Source organism: Solanum lycopersicum, chromosome 7, assembly GCF_036512215.1.
Source record: "Solanum lycopersicum chromosome 7, SLM_r2.1".
Classification (NCBI taxonomy): Eukaryota; Viridiplantae; Streptophyta; class Magnoliopsida; order Solanales; family Solanaceae; genus Solanum; species Solanum lycopersicum.
The window spans coordinates 69217407-69237872 of NC_090806.1; the positions used below are offsets into that span (position 1 = coordinate 69217407).

The 20466-nt window shown below is 31.1% G+C and overlaps 5 protein-coding genes and 1 long non-coding RNA gene across 6 annotated transcripts; 5 read left to right on the forward strand and 1 right to left on the reverse strand.

Annotated features, from left to right (window-relative positions):
• The first annotated feature begins 706 nt into the window (after positions 1 to 706).
• On the forward strand, positions 707 to 4484 carry LOC101265562 (putative glycine-rich cell wall structural protein 1). Its single transcript, XM_026032164.2, has 2 exons — positions 707 to 884; positions 3631 to 4484. The coding sequence occupies exons 1-2, from the start codon at positions 849 to 851 to the stop codon at positions 4282 to 4284; spliced, it is 690 nt and encodes a 229-aa protein (XP_025887949.1). The 5' UTR covers positions 707 to 848; the 3' UTR covers positions 4285 to 4484.
• Positions 890 to 1660, reverse strand: LOC101243908 (uncharacterized). Its single transcript, XR_011210917.1, has 2 exons — positions 1344 to 1660; positions 890 to 1180 (listed from the first exon to the last, which is right to left on the reverse strand). It is a non-coding gene; the product is annotated as an uncharacterized lncRNA (long non-coding RNA).
• A 757-nt stretch (positions 4485 to 5241) lies between the features above and the next one.
• On the forward strand, positions 5242 to 5643 carry LOC109120726 (uncharacterized). The gene has a single exon (XM_019214763.1). The coding sequence runs from the start codon at positions 5242 to 5244 to the stop codon at positions 5641 to 5643; it is 402 nt and encodes a 133-aa protein (XP_019070308.1).
• Positions 5644 to 8189: 2546 nt separating this feature from the next.
• On the forward strand, positions 8190 to 8852 carry LOC104648580 (putative glycine-rich cell wall structural protein 1). Its single transcript, XM_019214808.3, has 2 exons — positions 8190 to 8228; positions 8381 to 8852. The coding sequence occupies exons 1-2, from the start codon at positions 8222 to 8224 to the stop codon at positions 8758 to 8760; spliced, it is 387 nt and encodes a 128-aa protein (XP_019070353.1). The 5' UTR covers positions 8190 to 8221; the 3' UTR covers positions 8761 to 8852.
• An 881-nt stretch (positions 8853 to 9733) lies between these two features.
• On the forward strand, positions 9734 to 11345 carry LOC101268887 (glycine-rich protein 5). Its single transcript, XM_004244054.4, has 2 exons — positions 9734 to 9982; positions 10717 to 11345. The coding sequence occupies exons 1-2, from the start codon at positions 9790 to 9792 to the stop codon at positions 11175 to 11177; spliced, it is 654 nt and encodes a 217-aa protein (XP_004244102.1). The 5' UTR covers positions 9734 to 9789; the 3' UTR covers positions 11178 to 11345.
• Positions 11346 to 13840: 2495 nt separating this feature from the next.
• On the forward strand, positions 13841 to 20370 carry LOC101268590 (dihydrolipoyllysine-residue succinyltransferase component of 2-oxoglutarate dehydrogenase complex 2, mitochondrial). Its single transcript, XM_004244053.5, has 15 exons — positions 13841 to 14057; positions 14165 to 14237; positions 14337 to 14411; positions 15376 to 15436; positions 15515 to 15542; positions 16719 to 16786; positions 17771 to 17845; positions 17947 to 18002; positions 18099 to 18143; positions 18255 to 18518; positions 18625 to 18719; positions 18994 to 19084; positions 19164 to 19274; positions 19491 to 19685; positions 19769 to 20370. Exons 2-15 carry the CDS (start codon positions 14187 to 14189, stop codon positions 19958 to 19960), a joined length of 1407 nt encoding a protein of 468 aa, XP_004244101.1. The 5' UTR covers positions 13841 to 14057; positions 14165 to 14186; the 3' UTR covers positions 19961 to 20370.
• The last annotated feature ends 96 nt before the right edge of the window (positions 20371 to 20466 follow it).

The window sequence follows — 20466 nt, forward strand, 5'->3', positions numbered from 1 at the left end:
AGGAGCTTTTCTATTATGATCCAATGAGCGCTGGAAGTTGCTTCTGGTGCTCGAATTTGCAACAAATTACTCGGATTCTTGAAGAATGAGTACTGGAAAAGAGGCTACGAGGAGATTTGGAGCCCAGATAGGGAAACTTCAGGCCATGCTACAAAGTACAAGTAAAACATGTTCGTGTTTGAGATTGATGATAAATCAGTAGATCAATTCGGGTTGAAGCCAATGAACTGCCCTGGACATTGTATTCAGTCACAGAGTTCGTTCCTTCAGAGAATTACCTCTCGTCTAGCTGATTTCGAAGCTCTTCACAGGAACGAAGCTATTGTTAACACGTCTCAGACAATTTCACCAGGACGATGCTCACATCTTCTGCAGAGAATCACAGATCAAGGACGAAGTAAAAGGCGGTCCTGGATTTCATCACTTATGTGTATACCATATTTGGTTTCACTTATGTTGACTTCACAAATTTGGAAGAAGGCTGAAGATGCTCTTGCTGAAGCACTGAATGAATTCGGAAAGCCATGGGAGATCAGCAAGGGAGACAGCTTTTTATGGTCCGAAAATCGATATCAGTGTGAAAAGAAACTTACAATGTGCAACATTGAAGCTTGATTTCCAGCTTCCTGAAAGATTCAACCTTTTATACGTATCAAATTCGAGAAACACCAGTTATGATACCTTGGATCAGTTGAACGAATGTTCCTATACTGCTCCAGCATTACAAAGGTAAATGGCCTTTCTGGCTTAGTCCCCGTCAAGCTATTGTCTTCCCTGTTTCAAACAAATCTCAAACGTACGCGTTTGAGATCTGGAAACGATTACATGATGCTAGCATCACCAAATCGATGTTGATGTCAGTGATAAAACGGTTGGAGAAAAAGGTACGTGAAACTCAACTCCTGTTTTGATTGTTACTTAAATTTCGTGTTACTCTGGTTCATTGTTGATATGAAAGCATTAAAATCTATCCATACAATATATTGTATTCATCTAAACATTACAAAAGAGACGTTCAACAAAACACATGAATTTGTGTTCTTCTAGCTAATTAATCTTTCATAGAATATCTTTTTCATCAGTTTTGTTATTGTTGTTGGTACTTTCATCTTGAAGATCCTTCATGATGAACTCTGGCACCACAAAATTTGCAATCCAGTAAATAAACAGCATTACTGCACTGTCAAAACAAGTTACCATGGTAAAGATCAGATAAGCAAACGCATAGAACAAATAAATTGACATAAAGGGAGTAGAAATTTATGTGCAAATATATATTATTAGTAATATATTATCGAATCTAACGAGTTAAACTAAAATTAAAAATAAAGTAAAGTACCAACCCAGTCTGCAGCAAAACTGACAAATCTCCAGAAGTAGCAGGTGAATTAACAGCCTTAAGTGGAGGAATTAACAGATTCCTTTTTCTCTTTACAAAACCAGTAGCTAAATTAGTATCATAATGTTGCTGCTCCAATAGACAAATTGGCTTTGATTTATGGTATTGGAATGTGAATTTGTTGGTTGAAATTTTTAGTAATATTGGAGAGTGAAGGTTAATAATGCACTTCATATTGGTGGAAAATTAAACTTTTTTTAAAATTAAAGTGGGTGTAAATTTAAACAAGGAATATATTTGATGATATAAGATAAGGTTTATAAGGAAAAGAGAGAAAGAGGAGAGAGAACAAAATTTATGGTGATGGATAGTGGGCTTTATTTTGGATCAAAACCTGTTTAGTTGGATCCATGAACACCATTGAGTGTGTCAAATGGCCCATTTAACCATGCAAATCTTGAGAATTTATATTATTCGATCCGAATTATATAAATTTAAAATTTAAATAATTTTGTTTCTGTTTTATAAATTCAAAGTTTGTATATGCTTGCCCTAGTAAATTTGTATAAAATTTTATGAAAATATTGTAATTTTATTACACAATATATTGGCAAGTGAAATAGATAAATGGGGTTCTGAAAAATTTCTAATGTATAAATATAAAAATTTATATATACTTATTTTATTTGCATATTTAGCTTGTACAAGCGGACAAATGAGTATATATAATTTTTTATAGCAAACAAAACTATAGCTATAGTGCGTTTTTATGCTTGTTATCTTTGCTATTTTTAAAATCTAAGTTAAACATATCAAAAAAAAAATGTAAAAGAATTACTTTTTACTCTCCAAAACTTGATCAATAACATATACAATATAGTTTTACGAGTAAAATTTAAAAAAGCAATTTATACCCTAACCTTAATTCTATTTCAAAAGTAAAAATATTGCTTTTTGATAACTCATCGACTCAACAAAAATAAATTTAAATAATCAAAATAAGAAATAATAAAAGAACAAAGAATCTAAAAAAAGGAAAATATTATTAACCCAAAACAATCAAAATACTTTTTTGGCCCATAGTTCATTAAGCCAGGCGGTAGGTAGCACAGTGAGTCAGTAATGATGATTTATAAGCTACAGAGATAATTTTGATATAGTGTAGTTTTAGCTTATTATTGATCGAGGATAAAGTTATGAATAGAAATTGTAAAAAATACAAATTAAGGTAAAATTATTTATAACAGTAGTCGTAGCATTTTTTTACAGATTTTTTTATTTTAGTTTTTGTATACTATTTGTTATTTTTTATACTTTGATTATCGTTTTCTTTTGTATTGTAATTAATATTCAAAATAATCCGTGGGATATGAATGTGTTCTTCCTCCTTCCATCTCACTTTATAGAATTACACTAACTATATGTCGTTAACTATATATCATTGTTGTACTGTTAATCATTTATCTATCTATTTCTATATATATATTAATCATTAAGCTTCACTCTTCATTGTCTTCAAAAGTATAATTCATAGTATTTTTCGTATAATTTTTTAATATCTAAATTTTCAATTTAAAATATTCAACAAATCTAATATAATTTAATTTGATAATAAGTCAACTTAACTTTTTAAAAACACAACATGACAACTAAAAAAGAATCGAGAAAGTAAAATATAATGCAACCTGCACAACAACGTAACTTAATTCAATTGATAATATTTAACCTTTTTCAACTGTCAAAAGTCTATTACATTTTCTTGAGAACAAGTTTGTTTTCTACCTCTATATATACACATCACTAGGCTTCACTCCTTATTATCTTCAAAATTACAATCAAAAAATGATTAACTCTAAGTTTTTTGTTCTCATAGTTCTATATTCTCTCTTTTGCTTTCTTAGTGTCACGAAGTTTGTCTATTCTAAGGTCGACTCAAACGTAAGCGCCACTAAAACTATCGTTTTAAGCACAAATATTTTTAAAATGTTATGAAATTTACTGTTGTTATATTGACTATGTGATGTGTATATATATAATTGTCATTAATAAGCTTTCAAATACATATTTGTAAATGTTCTTTTTCCTTTTTGGATATATATGGTGTAAACTTACATTACAAGCCTTGTTCTTCAACTTTTGAACTTTTTTCTCCTTTATGTGTGTGCATCAATTCATTTCATTTTTCTACTTTTAATGATCATATTGGCTTTAGTTTCATGTCGATGATTAATTACTTTTTCGACATTATGAGATAAATTCAAGATATTTTATTATTGTTTTACTTTATATAGGTTGTAAAGTCTACCGCAAAACCATGGACAGATTCCAAGAACTACATGCTTGGAGAAGAGAAGTCATTTCATCATCTTGTTGCCTATGCTGAAGGACCTAGTGGAGGTATTGGGGTTGAAATGTCAAGAGGAGGTTCTAGTTCTGATTCTGGTTCTGGTTATGATGAAGGTGGACGAGGTGGAGGTGTAGGTGGAGGAGGAAGTGGTGAAGGAAGAGGAAAGGGTTCAGGTTATGGTTATGGTTATGGGGAAGGGTATGGTGAAGGCAGTGGGGGTGGAGGATATGGAGGTGGGGGTGGAGAAGGAAGTCGTGAAGGAACAGGAGATGGTTATGGTTATGGTTCTGGGGAAGGGTATGGTGAAGGAGCTAGTGGTGGGGGATATGGAGGTGGTGAAGGTAGTGGCGAGGGATCAGGAGATGGTTATGGTTCTGGTTCTGGGGAAGGGTATGGTGAAGGAGCTAGTGGTGGGGGATATGGAGGTGGTGAAGGTAGTGGCGAGGGATCAGGAGATGGTGGTTCTGGTTCTGGTAGTGGTTATGGATATGGTTATGGTAATGGAACTAGATCTGGTGCAGGAGGAAGAGGTGGAGGAGAAGGTGAAGGCGAAGGCGAAGGGAAAGGTAAAGATTATGGAGGAGGTGGAATACCGTGAGCACGAGCCAATGCATGGAGTACAAGCCATGCATGCATAATGTACTACTCATGCATGCATGAATCACGATTCATGCATGCTTCTACTTCTTTTTGTTCTTGTCGCAATTTTTCTTTTCTATCTTGTATTATTTCCCCCTCTCTGTAATAAAAAATAAAAGTTAAGGAGATTTATTAAGAGTCGAGATGTAGTGTACTTTATTTCTCCAATTGGCGATATATATAATAAAATTCCTCTTCTTAAGTGAACATAAAATAAAATTTATCTTATACATAATGAACAGATAAAAAATTAGACATATTAAAGTATTAGAGGTGGAGAGTTGCACCAAAATGTGAGCAACTTGCATATTCTTTGAGATAAATACGTTAAATCATCTTAATGTGTTTAATATTTATTGACTCAATTAATTTTAACTTATTATGCATAACCTCCCAAGAATGAAAAAGTCGTACCTTATCAAACATTTTTTCAATTTCAAAATTCAAACAAGTATTTTCCATCCTCATTTATAGTTATTATTTGAATTTAGAGAGTTAATCTTTTAGTTTTCCAATAATTGGGACATGAAACTTTTAAATTTAAAAAATTCTTAAAAAAATACCCACATTAATTATTTTTTTTAAATGTATATTAAAAATACACTTTAATTAAGAGGAAAAGTTTACAAACTTCATATAGCTTATATTATCTTCTTACCATTTGATTGTATTCATTGAACTTCTAGCAAACAATATTGTTCATTAATTCATATTTAATAAAAGTTACATGTTACATTTTAAATTTCTAAATTAATGCAAAATTACCGTTTCGTATTTCTCTATTAATCTAGAGTTACATTTATATACATTACATACAAGTTATAACTATAAATCATATATTGTTATAAATTTTGTCCTATCACTTCCTAGCTCACAAAATAGGTTTTAGCAATTTTAAAAAATATTGCATACAAATATGACTTCCAATTTCATGATTATGATAATTTTTGGAACTTTAATGTACACAAGTTCCGCTCGAAATCTTATCGGGTTGGATTTTTCTGATAATTATAATAATAATAACATTCCACGAGTAAGTACCTCATTTGGAGGTGGAGGTGGTGGTGGAGGACACGTTGGTCCCAATGGCATAGATTTTGGAGTAGGTGTTGGTGTTGGAGGTCAAGTAAGTGTACCCGGTGTTGGGTCAATTGGTGGTGGTGGTGGTGGAGGAATAGGTGGAAGCATAGGTAGAGATGGTTCGGTTTCTATGGGAGGTGGCGGAGGAGGAGGCATTGGTGGTCAAATCGGAAATGTAGGGTTTGGGGGCGGACAAGGTTTTGGTGGTGGGCAAAGTTTTAATGGAATTTACGATTAATTTGTTTGTCTGATTCTTTATTATTGAAAATAATGAATTTTATTTTATACTGAGTAGAGTAGTTCAATTTTTTTTTCTTTATATACATTCAAAAAACACTCTTTTATAACTATTTAATATTTGATATTTCTTATTTCTTTAATTTAAATTCTGCATCACCCCTGCTACAAAATTACTACCAATTTGATCCTGTCTCTAATTTCTATATGGCTGATACGATTTATTAAACCTAAGTACGTACAATAAATAAATAAATACTTTATCATGTTCAATAAAATCATTTAATAAAACGTATTATAATTTGTTGTTCAGATTATTCTGATATAAGAATGCAAAATTATAGATAAAGAAGCATGATCCATCGACTATATATCAATATTACTTATGTTAAATTTAGCTCTAATTATACCCAAATGACATGGTAAAAAGGATACAAACTAATCAAAGTATGTATTAACTAAGGTTTTATCTAATTAAAAGCTCTATATTTAGATCACAAAAAATAACGATTAACCATATATATATAGACACTCTATGTCTATCAAAGATGTCTAGAGCAGTCGAGAACGAGTCAAACGTAGGCTCAGCAAAGCAGCCAACACCTTCAAACAAATTTGAGTTCAGTTTAAACGTAGTCATTCAGCTTTGTGACTTCACTTAGCTTCCAAACGTGGCAAAGGAATACTCATAGCTAACCAATTAATTCATAATTAATCAATTAATTGCATCTTATGTCCTTAATGAATTGGAACATTCAATCTTTTGTATAAGAAATGTTTAGAATATATATTGCAAGAAAATTGCAATATATATTCTAATAACATCTTATTGAATGTTAACTAAGGTAAATAATGTGTTTATTAACAAATGTAATTTATGCAGAAAAGTCAACAATTCGAAAAAAAATTCAAGTAAACAAATGTTTTGTGCTATTAATTACTAATATTCTAAGTGAACCCATAAAGTAATTTTGAAATCCAGGTCATTATTTTCATGTAGTATTTAATTTATTATCTTTTAACAAAATGAATTACTCCGATAAATTTAAAAAATAGAGTTTACTCTAGTTCTCTAATCTGTAGTATTTATGTTATAAATATATAAGAACTTTCTTTCTATTTCCATATTTTATTTTATTTTCGACTCACTTAATGCATTATTTAAGTTGATAGTCTTTAAAAAAATTATTTTTATCTATGCGGGTAATTAGAAGGGAAAATTATATATAATAGCAAACTAATAACCTAAATTAAATGGTATAGCTAGGGTTTGATTTAATTGTGCTCCATCGCAAACATTAGCTAAACTTGCCAGCGTCTCTTTCCCAAAAATCTCGCTCGCCACTCTCCATTCTCGCTCGCCTCTCTCGCTTTATACAAAGAAGTGTATAATTCTGTTTCTGTTTTGTATAAAGCGAGAGAAAATTGTATATACACATGCAAAAATGTATATCTTCGTGTTATACACTTAATTATACAATTTACAAACATTTTACTTCAAATATTGCAGAGAAAAAGGCCAACGAATTATACAATTGCAGCAAAATAGGCCAGCGAATTATACAATTTAGGCCAGCGAATTATACAATTGTATATGTATAGCAAATTATACAGTTTTATGTTTGTTATGGAGCACAATTATGCAAAGTTTGCTATAGCATACAAATATGAATTTTTTGTTTGCTATATGTGAAAGTTGCCCTAATTAGACCTGTTTTTTCAATATGCCGGCAACATGATCTAAAATAAATAATAATATTTGAACAAATAAAGTATATGTTAGTATTTTAATATATATTATGCTGTCAGCGATACTTTAAAATAAAGTAATAAATTTAATAGAATAATTTATAAACCAAATTTCATGATTAAAAACATCATATATATTTTTACTGTAAAAAAAATAAGACAATTGCTGATGACATACAGTCTTCAAATATAAATTGATGGAATAATGTATCAACCATCTGAAAAGATATTTTATTGCAGAATATGAATAATAAAGTATCAATGAATGTATTAAGTATCAGATTTTTTATTACCTTCATTACATCTACAGTTTGTTTCAATCTCTCCTACAGTTTCAGCATCATCATCAACAGTTGAAAAATTCATATGCTTTGGTGAAACAGTCAGATGATCAGAGTTATTCTATTAATATGCGCTATGCAACTAGTGATAATTAAAAAATAAAGTAATTAATTTTATAAATTAAAGTATATACCAAATACATGATTTAGATCATCCTTTATATTTTATGACTAAACAATTAGTTAATCAATGATGTAAAGAATTATCATAAAGTTTTAGATTTGCTCAATACCTTTAGAAAATTAATTAGAGGAAGAGAATGTGCGTTATAATTCAAATTTTATTAAGGTTTTTAAGTGGATAATTTTTCACCCATTAAATTAAATATTTCTGTTACAAATATAATACTTATGTTCAGTTTTGGTTCGTGAATTTAATTATCTTCCGCAATTTATCTCTACTATATAAACTCTTGATATAGTTTATAATTATATATATTTCGAAAAAAATCTCTTTTTATCTCTTTCACACAAATACAAACACCAAGAATGAAAAGTAAGGATTCTTCAAATTTTGTAGTTAAACTAATAATATAATATATGTTTTAGATAATATATTTATTTTAACGTGTTATAAGATAATTTTCATTACTTAATAATCTCATTAAAACAAAAATTTATATATGATGTACATTTATTTTCATGCAGTGTCAACACAATATTCAAAGGCATTTATTTTTCTAATTTTTTTGGGATTATTTGCACGTGACACGTCAGCTAGAATACTCTTAGGAGATGCAGTAGCTACAGTTTTTGAGATCCCAGCTGGTGTAAATGGCTTAGGATTTGGTCAGATTGTCGGAGGAGCTGGCGGCAGTAGTGGCGGCAGCAGCGGTGGCGGTGGTGGAGGAGATGGTGGTTTTAGTGGCGGAAACAGTGACGGATTTGGATTTGGATTTGGTAGTGGCCACGGGTCCGGCTTAGGCGGTAGTGGCGGCGGTGGTGGTGGCAGTGGCGGTGGCGGGGAGAATGGTGGTAGTGGTTTTGGGTTTGGGATCGGTGAAGGTTTCGGCGGTGGTGGCATTTGATCTAATAAAGTAGTAGTGGCATATTTTATTTATTTTAATTTAATTTTTAATAAGCTTTTAGTATATATATGAGAATATATTTAATTTCACTATTTAAAGTTAGTAATTGTTCCATTTAAATAAATAACTAGTGAATAATATAGTCACGTTAATGCTTATAGACTCATGACATTTTTGTTTAATTGATCACTATTTTTTTCCATACAATAAATAAGAATTTTAAGAGTTATATAAGAGAATCGCATTCACCTAGTTGATCGCGACTAAATTATATGATTTTCTTACACATTTATAATATTATTGGGTAATTAAGTGCAATTGACATTACTTTGATGTAAAAAAGTCGTATATATTTCTCTTAAAATTCATGATTAAGGAAAACTATTTTAAAATCAGTAATCAATTCTAATAAATATACTTTGGATATATAATTCAAAAATATTTCGAATAAAATATACATAAGAATAAAAATATAACTTTTTTTTTCTTATAATCAAATTATCGATTAATTAGCTCGTTAAAAAAAAAGTCAAAACTGAAACGTCCATAATCAATTATTCAATAATTATAAAACTCTAAATATTTATAAAACCAATAAATTAACAACTCAAATCATTAGCTGTTAATATCTCTATTATCGATTCGAATTATTAATTTGACTCGAAATTATTCACACGATCCTAGTGAAAAGTGAAAACAATTGAATTCTAACATACACAGTAACGCAGAGTATATAAAATCATTTTGTCTGTTGTATTTATATGATATGTCAAAATCAAAATTAAATGTTTACAGAGTCAACTTCTTCAAAGTTGTGATGATAACACTAAATTAAATTTTTACGTGCATGGCTTACAAATGTCAAAATAAAATTCATGCATTAATTTACGTATAATGAATGAAAATTCAGTGTACCGTTGAGTTTTTTGGATTTTATAGCCTATAAAATCCTCTTTACAATCCTTCAAATTCCTCACACAAAACTTTTATTATATTATTATAGTTATAACTCTTTTTGGATAATATTAAATGTTTAAATTGCTAGAAAAAAATATGTGGGCTAGAATTTTATTACTTCTTTTTGTGTTTTCACTTGGAGCTTTTCTTGTTTGTGGTAGAAATTTACCAAGTGAAAATGAGTCTCTTGTTGAAAAAAAATATGGAGTTACTGATTATCAAGGTGGATTAGATGATAATATTGGAGCTGGTGGATTTGCTGCTGGTAATGGAATTTAGAAAACTTCATGTATAAAAGTACTTTGAAATTTTTAATATTTTACTAAAATCGAAGATAAATTTAAATTTTTTATAAATTAAGAGATATGATGGTTACAATCTCCAAAGAACCTTCTTTTAACTCGATATATTATTCGTGAGAGTTAGTGCAACACGTAATATTTAATAAGAAAGGTTAAAAATTTATTTTTTTGTCCATAAAAAAGATTAGAGATCGATTTTTTTTTATCTAACACTTGTTTAGTTGAGTTTGTTGCATCTAACTAGCCTGTAAATTACATTTTGTTAAGTTAGTGCTAATGATAGTATCTATAATTTGAAAGGTTAGAGATAGATTCTCCTTATTAACACTTTTTTTATTTGAGTTTGTTGCTTCGTATTAATATCGTTTCCGTTTCATTTTATATGTCACATTTCGGATTTCAAGAATTAAATAAGTCTATTTTTTATCGTATATTTTTCATAAATCTTTTCAATATTTTAAATTATCAATTATTATAATTTTTAATATTTTTTTACTTAATTTACAAATACATAAGTTTCATTTCAAGAAAATTAAAAATTTCATGCGCAAATTTTTGACTGACAAAATATAAAATATGTTATATAAATTGAAACAAAAAAAATATAATTTAGTTGCTACATTATTTTGTTAGCAATTAGACGATTTAACGATAAAATTCATAGCTAATTTCATAATTCGTTGTGTTTATGAAACAGGTGAGCCAACTGGGCCATCTGGACCAACTGGGCCGGGTCTAGGAGGATCCATTAGTGGTGGCGTTAGCGCCGGAGTCGGAGGAAGGTTGGGTATCGGAGCTGGGCCCGTAAGTGGAGGAGCTGAAGGTAGAGTTGGCGTTGGGATCGGTGCCGGAGCCGGTGCAGGTGTCGGCGCTGGTCCTGGCGGCATGGGCGGTGGCGCTGCCGGCAGTCCACCTGGCATTGGCATAGGTGGCAGTGGCGGAGTTAGTGGTGGAGTAAGCGGCAGCGGAAGAATTGGAGCTGGTGTAGGCGGCAGTGGCGGTGTTGGCGATAATGTTGGCGGTGGAGCAGGCGATCATGGCAGTGGAACTGGCGGAGGGTTTGGCGGCCCTGGTAGTGTAAGCGGCGGAGGGTTTGGCGGCCCTGGTAGTGGAAGCGGCGGAGGGTACGGCAGTGGATATGGCGGCGGATGGCCGTGAAATTAATGTAAACGTAAGTAGCTGTGGCGTTAGCCATTGCATTAATATTTTAGTAGTTGCATTTTAATTTCATGTTATGTGCTTTGTGAAATGTTGTGAGTAGGATGTAATGATATAATGTAATGTTGGTTAATAAATTAGTGTAATTTAATTTAGTGTTTGGTATCAGAGCTTGATTAAATTAGAATTTGTATCGAAAAATTTCATATTAGAAGAAAAGTGATTCTTAATAAAGACGGCTCAAACCTGAAATCTCTTGATGAAGGATGTTATTCCATCACAACGATTAATTTCAGAGTTTATCTCCTTATTATATCAAGATAGTATTTTTTTAAAGATAAAAACTTAATTTAAAATAAATAGATCATAATTTTGAGAGTAAATTAAATGAAGTAAATAATTGATATATTAAAATAATAATATAGATATTGAAAATACAAAAAATATTATAAATTGAATTTTTATATTAATATAACAAAAAACACATATAAAATATCAATTAAAATGTATACTCTATAATTTAACTCAAAAAAAAAAAAAATTTCTAGGGAATTGTAAGTTTATTGAGCTTTTAAGGATGTAAAAACAAATATTCTTAGTAGGATGTTTTTCCTCATTTAATGAATTTTATGGACCATGAAGTTTGAAAAGGTTTGAGCCAATAAATCTCGAAGATGAGAAGATTATACAAGCATTAAAAAAAAAAAAAAAAACTCAACTTAAAACGTTGTATTGAAAATTGTTTAAGATATTTTATTTATTTTAATTTTATATTCAGTTTAAATTTCATAAGTCAAATAGTTTAATGTTTATTATATTTTCATTCTTTAATTCTATTTCCTTTGAGAAAAGGTCTCTCTCTTTACAACCACATTATCAATGTATTATATTATATGATTGTAGAATAATTAGGACCGATAATTAGTGGTGAACAAGTAATCACATTAAAAGCAAAGATGTAATTAACGAAATTGTAATTAAAGAATATGATTAGTATGACCTTACTTACATTATTGATTTCATATTTACATAAATAAAGAAGATCGCGAAAAAATTGACAACAAACATAAAATTTATTAATTAATAATGTTTTTTTGCAATAAAATTAACATTATACATAATATTTTCTTGTGATGTTGTATATTTGTATTGTTATTGTTAATTTAGCTTGAAAAAAAATAATAAGTTATTATTTTCTTTTTTTTTATTGTCAATTTTTTAAATTTAACTTACCATATGATATGTTTAAGATGGTAAAATTTAGAAATTTTATTACTTTATTAAATTTCATATTAAGTTATAAAATTGAACAAATAAATTAAAATGAAAATAGTATCATAATTGTATAGTATAAAATACGATGAAATTGATGAAATAAACTTATGATTTACAATAATTCCTATTATGGACCCAACTTAATGATTGAGACATTATTTTATATTTTATACTTCCACCTTTGTTTTAAAATATATGTAAATAATTTGATCGAACATTAAAAAAGGTTATTAAACATAAGGTGAAGGTCATATGCGTGACTTTTATGAAATGAGGAGCCACTTACTATTAAAAAATTATAATAGGATGACAATTATTCTAATCTTTAATTTGTATATTTTATAAATTGTCGTAAATAAATATAATTTTATTATATGATAAATTTAGTATATATATATATATATATATATATATATATATATATATATATATATATATATATATATATATAAACTGAAATTCCTAATTTAGCCCAACATGAATACCCCTCTTTCACAATTTACCTATATAATTTTTTTAGTCAGTCTTTAAAAAAAAAATATTAATTATTCTTGATAAGATAATTTATAATCCCATGAATAGTTAAAAAAATATTTTACACTATAAAATAGCTATTTCAATACTTTTACTTATTCACTATTTTAAAAAAATAATTTTCATTTCTATTTTGTCAATTTAAAAACATCAAGAAAAGATAATTTATTTTTCCTAATTCACCTCAATATTAATTACTACTTTTTTTTCTCAAATCATTTTCAAGACTTAAAACTATTCATCAATTAATATGAGTCTTATAATAAAATATTCAAATTAATCATTATTTTTGTTAAAAGATGTCAGATGTGTATATAATTTCAAACGGGCAAATAAAAATGAACATGAGGAATATTTTTAATAAAAAAAGTGTTGAAGAAAACCCATAAACTCGCTGCTAATTATTAATTACATCCCAAACTATTAACGATATTAAAATCAACCCTTAACTTGACTAACTAAAGAGTTAAATAAATACATTTTGATCTCTCAACATGAGCGAAATACATCTCTAAATCCTCGTCAAGTTTAAAATATTTTCAACACTTATCTCATTTTTTTATTAACAAACTCATGCTCGTACAACAGTTGGAGATCACTTGTTATGTCCAGTAAAAAAAGTGTTTTTTGGACTGTGAATCGATCACACATTAAATTAATAATTTACGTCAAATTTATGAGTGTTTTTTAGTATTTTCTCAATTTAAAAATATCATACAAAATAAAAACGATGGAAGTATGACGTACCAAAACTTTATTTTACTACATTTATTCCAAATCGAAATTAATTAATTAATTTATATACAGTCAATGTATGTAATATATAACGTAAAAATACGAATAGTTTAAAACACGAGTCAATTAGTAAATAATTTGGCTTATTTTCAGGACAAACTGACAGGTCCAGTTCCATTTTCCATCTATAGCGAAATATACAGTAAAAAAAAGCAAATAAAAGGTCTGAATAAAGAAAGCTTAAGCAGCTGTTCTTCGTGGGCGAAAATTCAATCGGCGCCTTCTTCTCCAACCCTACAATCTCATCAAATTTCACTCTTCTTCCATTAATATCAGGTCTAAAATCTTCATTATCACTGTTCATTTTCTCATATTACACAAGATCTGTTTACAGTGATTCGTACATTATTTTTTTTTTTTTTTTTGTTATATTGATTGAACAGTTTTAAGAGATCGAGAGCTGCGATGTTAGGTGTTTTAAGGCGCAAAGCTATTTCTAGCGCCTCTTTTACTTCGGTATGAATCGTGATTTAGTTTTATTGCGTTTGTTTTGATATATTAATTGCTGATATTTGTATAATGAGTTGCTGAAATTATTTGATTTTGCTGAACCAGTGTGTAAGGAAATCTCTGCATACGGTTCGACCTGCAGTATGTAAATCTAGAATTCCATCTGCTGCTGCAGAAGAGGTAATGTCTATTTATGAGCTATCCTCTTTTTTTTCATTTAAGTGATTGGAGTTCTTAATAGGATAGATAAATTGCTATTTTATGGAGGTAAAAAATTCGTTAAATTGATTTTGGAATACCTTTTGGCAAAAATATATAAATGATAAAGAAGAAAAAAGAACATTTCTCCTTTTAGCTCAAGTCAAGTTCACGGTATGTTAGATTTCAGCCATTTTTTGGATAAGCACATTTTTTTTTTGGATAACTGTGGCGTCTGGGTTAGCCTGCACCTCGACTAATTCCACGTGATATCTGTCATCTCCTACAAGCAACTAGTACCAAATAACTCTTATCCACCAAAGATATAATAGCTGCGAAGAATTCACTAGTCTTTTTGTCTATCGAGATTTGAACGTGAGACCTCATGATACTCAATCCACTTCATTGACCACGAAACCATGCCATTGGGTGCAGATGAGCACATTATTTATAGCCACATATTTGAGATACTTGATCATCATCATTTTGTCATTCATACTATTGATGATTGAATTTGACAGAACCGTTTTGATATTGGTACGTGTTACCTGGATAAGGATTATTGTTTTCTCTAGACTCTAGTACGGTAAATTTTTAAATTTATTAAGATTTTGATACAACAGTTTCGAATTTTGCAGTGTTGTACTCTTATTATAAGTATTGTTATGATTGCATGTGGCTATCCTTACTTTCTCATTATGCAATGTATTGGTACTAGCCTTTTTTTTGTGATCGATTCTATCACATTATGCTCTGACTTAGTACTATTCAGATTCCATGACATACTGTCTTATGGCAACCCTTCTAATACTTAACCATTCAGACTCTTATTTTTGTCCTTTGCCTCGTTATATTGAACATGAGCCTTCATGCTATTTGACTTGCTGCTGTTTTTTATTAACCCCATTTAAAAGGTCGTCGTGACATATTTTGAAAATGATAACAGATATCATTGCTTACTAGACAATGTGGTCATGTGCGAAATTTCAATCAGCTTGTGCTGCCTGGTATGTGTAACTAATCCATGATGACTCAGTGTATTTATACTGGTGTGCGATATAATTAGCTCCTACTTCTTAATCCAGGGTGCTCATCAAATTTGCGCCCAGAAAGGTTAGTATATATTATTGCTTAACACCTTTCATATATTATTTGAATCTTAGAGCATGAATAAATGCACAATGTATTTATAGAAGTAGCCATTCTATTTTTCTCTGTCTAGGTCAAACTCGGTAGAATTTTCCATTGCTTTATAGTTATATTATCTGCATTCATAGGGACCTAATCGGTGTTGTTGGATTTGCTTTGTATTTTCATTTGGTTGAATGAGTAACTAAAAGTTGAGACACTCCAATTAAATATTAATTACTTTGTGGATTGCCGGTGTGTGCATGTCCTTAGAGGAGACGGAGATAGTGGACCTCTGTCAGTGAATGTACATGTATCATAATGATAGTGTGTGCATGTCACATAACTTGATTTCAAAAGAGAAGTTTGTTCGATTAGTTAGTTTGTTGTGCACAACATCATATATTTTGAAATTGTCTTGAAGCATTTGGGATGTCCTAAAGTGATACCAATAGTGCCACTTTTTTTCATGTGTATATAACATCTTGTATAAAATATTTGCACTAAGCTAGTACAGTTAGCTTAGTCACAAGTTGTGCAAATCAGCTTTGTGTCTAAAATATCATTTACAACTTGTTCAAAAGCTAGTTTGCACCAAAACGCATCTAAGTTAAGGCACTGTATGCTTCTTCTTTTTGCCTTAAAAATTCTGCTATTTTTTTCTCTGAATGTCACATTTTCCCTTGTAGCCAATTAAAAGGACTCCTAGCAAATAACCGGGTAATGCAATTTGATCGGCTAACGTATAAAACACTTGAAGAAGTCTTGACATGAAGAAGATTATATTGAATTTCCATGCAAATTTAAAAAGGGATAGCAGTCAAAGATTGTTATATATGTTAACAATTTCAGTTGTTCTCTGCTAATCAAGCCTAGAAACTTCATTTTTGGTCCCACCGAAAATCATATATTGTCATAATTTATAATATGAATTTTACCCAATATGAAGTGTGTAGGTGTTGGGAATGTTCAGATACATCAATCTTTTACCTTGTTGTGATGCTTGGATTCATATATCTGACCTAACTTGTTTGGGATCGAGGCATATTTGTTGTTGTATGTTAATTAAAAAAAATACGATACTTGGTGATATGTTCATTCTCTCTCTCTCTCTCTCACACACACACCAGTTGGTTATATTAATTAGTGCATTGCTTGCAGGGCTGTGACCAATCTTTTCTCAAGTCCAACACTATCAAATTGGAGCAGGCCTTTCTGCGCAAATAGTGGTATATTTTTCTAATAATTTATCAAGCTTGCCTGGAACGCTGATGCAAATGAAATTAGTCACGACATGCTTACACTGTATATAGTATTGTTCAAAAATGTAATCTGGTCTCTTGGTATTGTTCCTGCAGTTCATCATGGTCCCAACTACCATCACATGTATTCTTTAGTACCTTTGAACTTATAAATTATCAGTTAGATACTCCTATGTCAGTTGTACCTTCTCTTCTAAATAATTATTATCTTCACATACTTTATTGAAGTTACCCTTTCTTTTCATCTTTTTTGGGATTGCGGTCTTATATGGAATTATATTATAGATACTTAAAAATGTGACATGTATCTTTTGATTGCCTATTATTGTACCAAATGATTGGCTGTTAGTTCTGGTCATTTGCAAATTTCTGTTTGGACGTGGAAGAAGTATTTGCGTTATCTACCTGGAGGATATAACTAGTTAACTCAATTTTAAAAAAATATAGCTAGTTAGCAGTTTCAACTCCGTATAAAGTTCTGTATCATCTATTGGATCGGGACTGCCATTATCATCAACATCGATGCCATCAAGAAGGGCCTGTCTATCATCTTCACCGCATAGGAACTACTTGATCACTCCAATGTTGCCTTCGCATCCTAGGGTTACATATGTCAATATGACTCTTTTCAATAAGTGGAAATCATTATCTTTAAAAGAATTTATGATAAGATGCTAGTTCAATTAGTTTAATGACCCTATCTTAAAGCTTCGCATCTGGTGGAGTAGAAGAAATTTAGAATTAGTTGGAAATTAGCACTCTTGTTTACAGTTAAAGAATGTTGGAATTCTAAATGTATCATGCAATAATGTATTGACAGCTTCCATATATATTTTAATTGTTATTTCATTTGCTTTCTCCTTTTCTCTGTCATCCCTTTTCCCTTATTCTGTATTGCTACAGTTCCTCACTTTTTTTTCTTTTATTTGCGTGTCTATAATTGTAATGTAGGTGATACCGTTGACGCTGTTGTTCCATATATGGGTGAATCCATTAGTGATGGGACACTGGCCAAGTTCCTGAAGAGTATGTCTTTATTGATGTGGTCTCTGATCCATCTTATATGCAGTAGTATTCATAGTCACTCTGTACTTACTGTTTTTTCATGTTTCCTTCTATATGAGCAGATGTTGGTGACAGAGTAGAAGTTGATGAGCCAATTGCTCAGATTGAAACAGATAAGGTACCCTGTTTCTAATATTAGTTAATTTTAATCACATTATCTCAGGTCTGTCTGGAGATTAATGACACTTATATATGAATGGTTTTTATTGGACAGGTAACCATTGATGTTACCAGTCCTGAAGCTGGTGTAATCCAAAAGGTAGAACATCTTTGGCACTGGAGCTCTGCGTTGCTCAACCTCCCACCACCTAGTTTATTACATTTTATTTTTTGATCAACAACTTCTGAATCTGGTTTTGAATATCTATAGTTTATAGCCAAGGAAGGGGACACTGTCGAACCAGGCAATAAAGTTGCTATCATTTCAAAATCTGGTGAGGGTGTGGAACATGTTGCTCCATCTGAGAAGTCCTCTGAGAAAGTAGCTCCTGCAGCTGAGGATAAGAAAGAGGAAAAGGCAAAACCTCAAGTTGAGACAACTCCCGTCAAGGAGAAGCCTAAGGGAAGTTCACCTCCACCCCCTAAACGCTCTCCTACAGAGCTCCAACTTCCTCCCAAAGAACGGGAAAGACGAGTGAGTCAATAGCTAATGTTGTTGTAATCTCATTGTCATGGCACTACTCATTTATGTAACTTGGCACTTACTGTGTGTTATCTTCTATAATCTGTTTTGATGACAGGTTCCCATGACCAGGCTCAGAAAAAGAGTTGCCACACGTTTGAAAGATTCTCAGAACACATTTGCTTTGCTGACAACATTCAATGAAGTTGATATGTAAGTTTGGACTTTGATTTTGAATAAGACACTATTTTTTTGTGCTAATATTTCTGCACCTTATCCTAAGTATAGAGAAACAGAAAATTTTGATCTAGGAATTGAAGGTTATAAACTTCAGTTACCTTTTCCAATTTATTTTCCTAGATGCAGATTGGTCTCTGTTGTGACCTAGGAGGGGTGTGGGCATTGATCAGATGTGATGTAGTAGTATTTGTTTTGCATCTTTGTTGACCTTATGTTGTATCTCTTTCTTCATTGTTGTTCTATTCAGGACAAATTTGATGAAGCTCCGTTCTGATTACAAAGATGCCTTTTTTGAAAAGCATGGAGTCAAGTTAGGATTCATGTCTGGATTTGTGAAAGTATGATGAGGACTAATTTCTGTTTGTTTTTGTATCTTCATTGCAAAATTCTGGCCTAAAATGCTTATATAAATTTCAGGCAGCAGTTAGCGCACTCCAGAATCAGCCAATTGTTAATGCTGTTATCGATGGTGATGACATCATATATAGGGATTATATAGACATCAGTATCGCTGTTGGTACACCAAAGGCAAGCTAGCTCTTTCTTTGCTTCAAAGTTTCATATTACATGGGCTTGTCTTGCATAATTCCTAATCTGTCTCAATTTGTCCTTCAAACTCTCTTTTATATGGACTCTACTTGTTGAGTTTTTGGCAGTGTTTTTATAGACGTTTAGAGTGAAATGAGAACTGCAAGAGAGAGACTTTAGGGATGATATTAAGTATCCTTTTTTCTCCTTGCTCAGGGTCTTGTTGTTCCAGTTATCCGCAACGCTGAGCAGATGAATTTTGCTGAGATAGAAAAGACAATTAACTCACTTGCTAAGAAGGCAAATGATGGAAGCATATCTATTGATGAAATGGCTGGAGGGTCATTCACCATTTCAAACGGTGGAGTGTATGGAAGTCTTATCAGTACCCCTATCATTAATCCTCCCCAGGTATGTATCGTAGGAAGAGATTGCAATTACCTTGTAGTTGTAGAGCTATCTCACCGTCAAAAATTTGCTGCTTGATTTTGTAGTCTGCTATCTTGGGAATGCATTCAATAGTCAGTCGTCCTATGGTCGTTGGAGGCAATATTGTTCCAAGACCAATGATGTACATTGCTCTGACATACGATCACAGGCTGATCGATGGAAGAGAGGCAGTCTTCTTCTTGAGAAGAATCAAGGATGTGGTTGAAGATCCCCGTCGCTTGCTCCTTGATGTTTGAAGATGAACCACATCATCTGGCTTTTGATTTTGATCCGTCCGTGGGTATACCTGAGTGTACAACTCAATCATAGAACCAGAATAAATGGCAATATCAGAGTTTTGTTGGCCTGAGGTGTTGCTTTGGTCCTCTGATTATTGCAGCCACAGCTATATTTGAGATTCGCAGATAGAACCCTAAAGAATTTACGGTCCTTCCCATTTACCCTTTTGCACAACTATATTTTACTTTGCATGAATATTTATTTCTCGTTTCAAAATATTAAAACCAACCTGAACTTTCTTTGAATTGGGACACACTTGCATTAGCCTATTGGCTATAGTATTTTCTTCTGTATTGGAGAATTCATACACGTTTGAATATTCATAATGTTGGTCCCAGTATTTTAATTTTGATTTAAATTGTTATCACCTGCTTTGTGTTTGTGTGGTGTGGGTGGGGATAGCATATGTTTTCCTTTTTTGGTTTGTCACATGGGATTTGGATCTACACAGGAGCTTCAATGT

What these genes read in the sequence shown, in the direction of transcription:
- LOC101268887 (XM_004244054.4), top strand. Translation starts at nt 9,790, where the DNA reads ATGTTTAAATTGCTAGAAAAAAATATGTGGGCTAGAATTTTATTACTT. An exon ending in AGCTGGTGGATTTGCTGCTG is followed by an intron (nt 9,983 to 10,716) that starts GTAATGGAATTT and finishes TTTATGAAACAG; the next exon opens with GTGAGCCAACTGGGCCATCT.
- LOC109120726 (XM_019214763.1), top strand. Translation starts at nt 5,242, where the DNA reads ATGACTTCCAATTTCATGATTATGATAATTTTTGGAACTTTAATGTAC.
- LOC101268590 (XM_004244053.5), top strand. Translation starts at nt 14,187, where the DNA reads ATGTTAGGTGTTTTAAGGCGCAAAGCTATTTCTAGCGCCTCTTTTACT. An exon ending in CTAGCGCCTCTTTTACTTCG is followed by an intron (nt 14,238 to 14,336) that starts GTATGAATCGTG and finishes TTGCTGAACCAG; the next exon opens with TGTGTAAGGAAATCTCTGCA. An exon ending in CTCAGATTGAAACAGATAAG is followed by an intron (nt 18,003 to 18,098) that starts GTACCCTGTTTC and finishes TTTATTGGACAG; the next exon opens with GTAACCATTGATGTTACCAG.
- LOC101265562 (XM_026032164.2), top strand. Translation starts at nt 849, where the DNA reads ATGTTGATGTCAGTGATAAAACGGTTGGAGAAAAAG. An exon ending in TAAAACGGTTGGAGAAAAAG is followed by an intron (nt 885 to 3,630) that starts GTACGTGAAACT and finishes TACTTTATATAG; the next exon opens with GTTGTAAAGTCTACCGCAAA.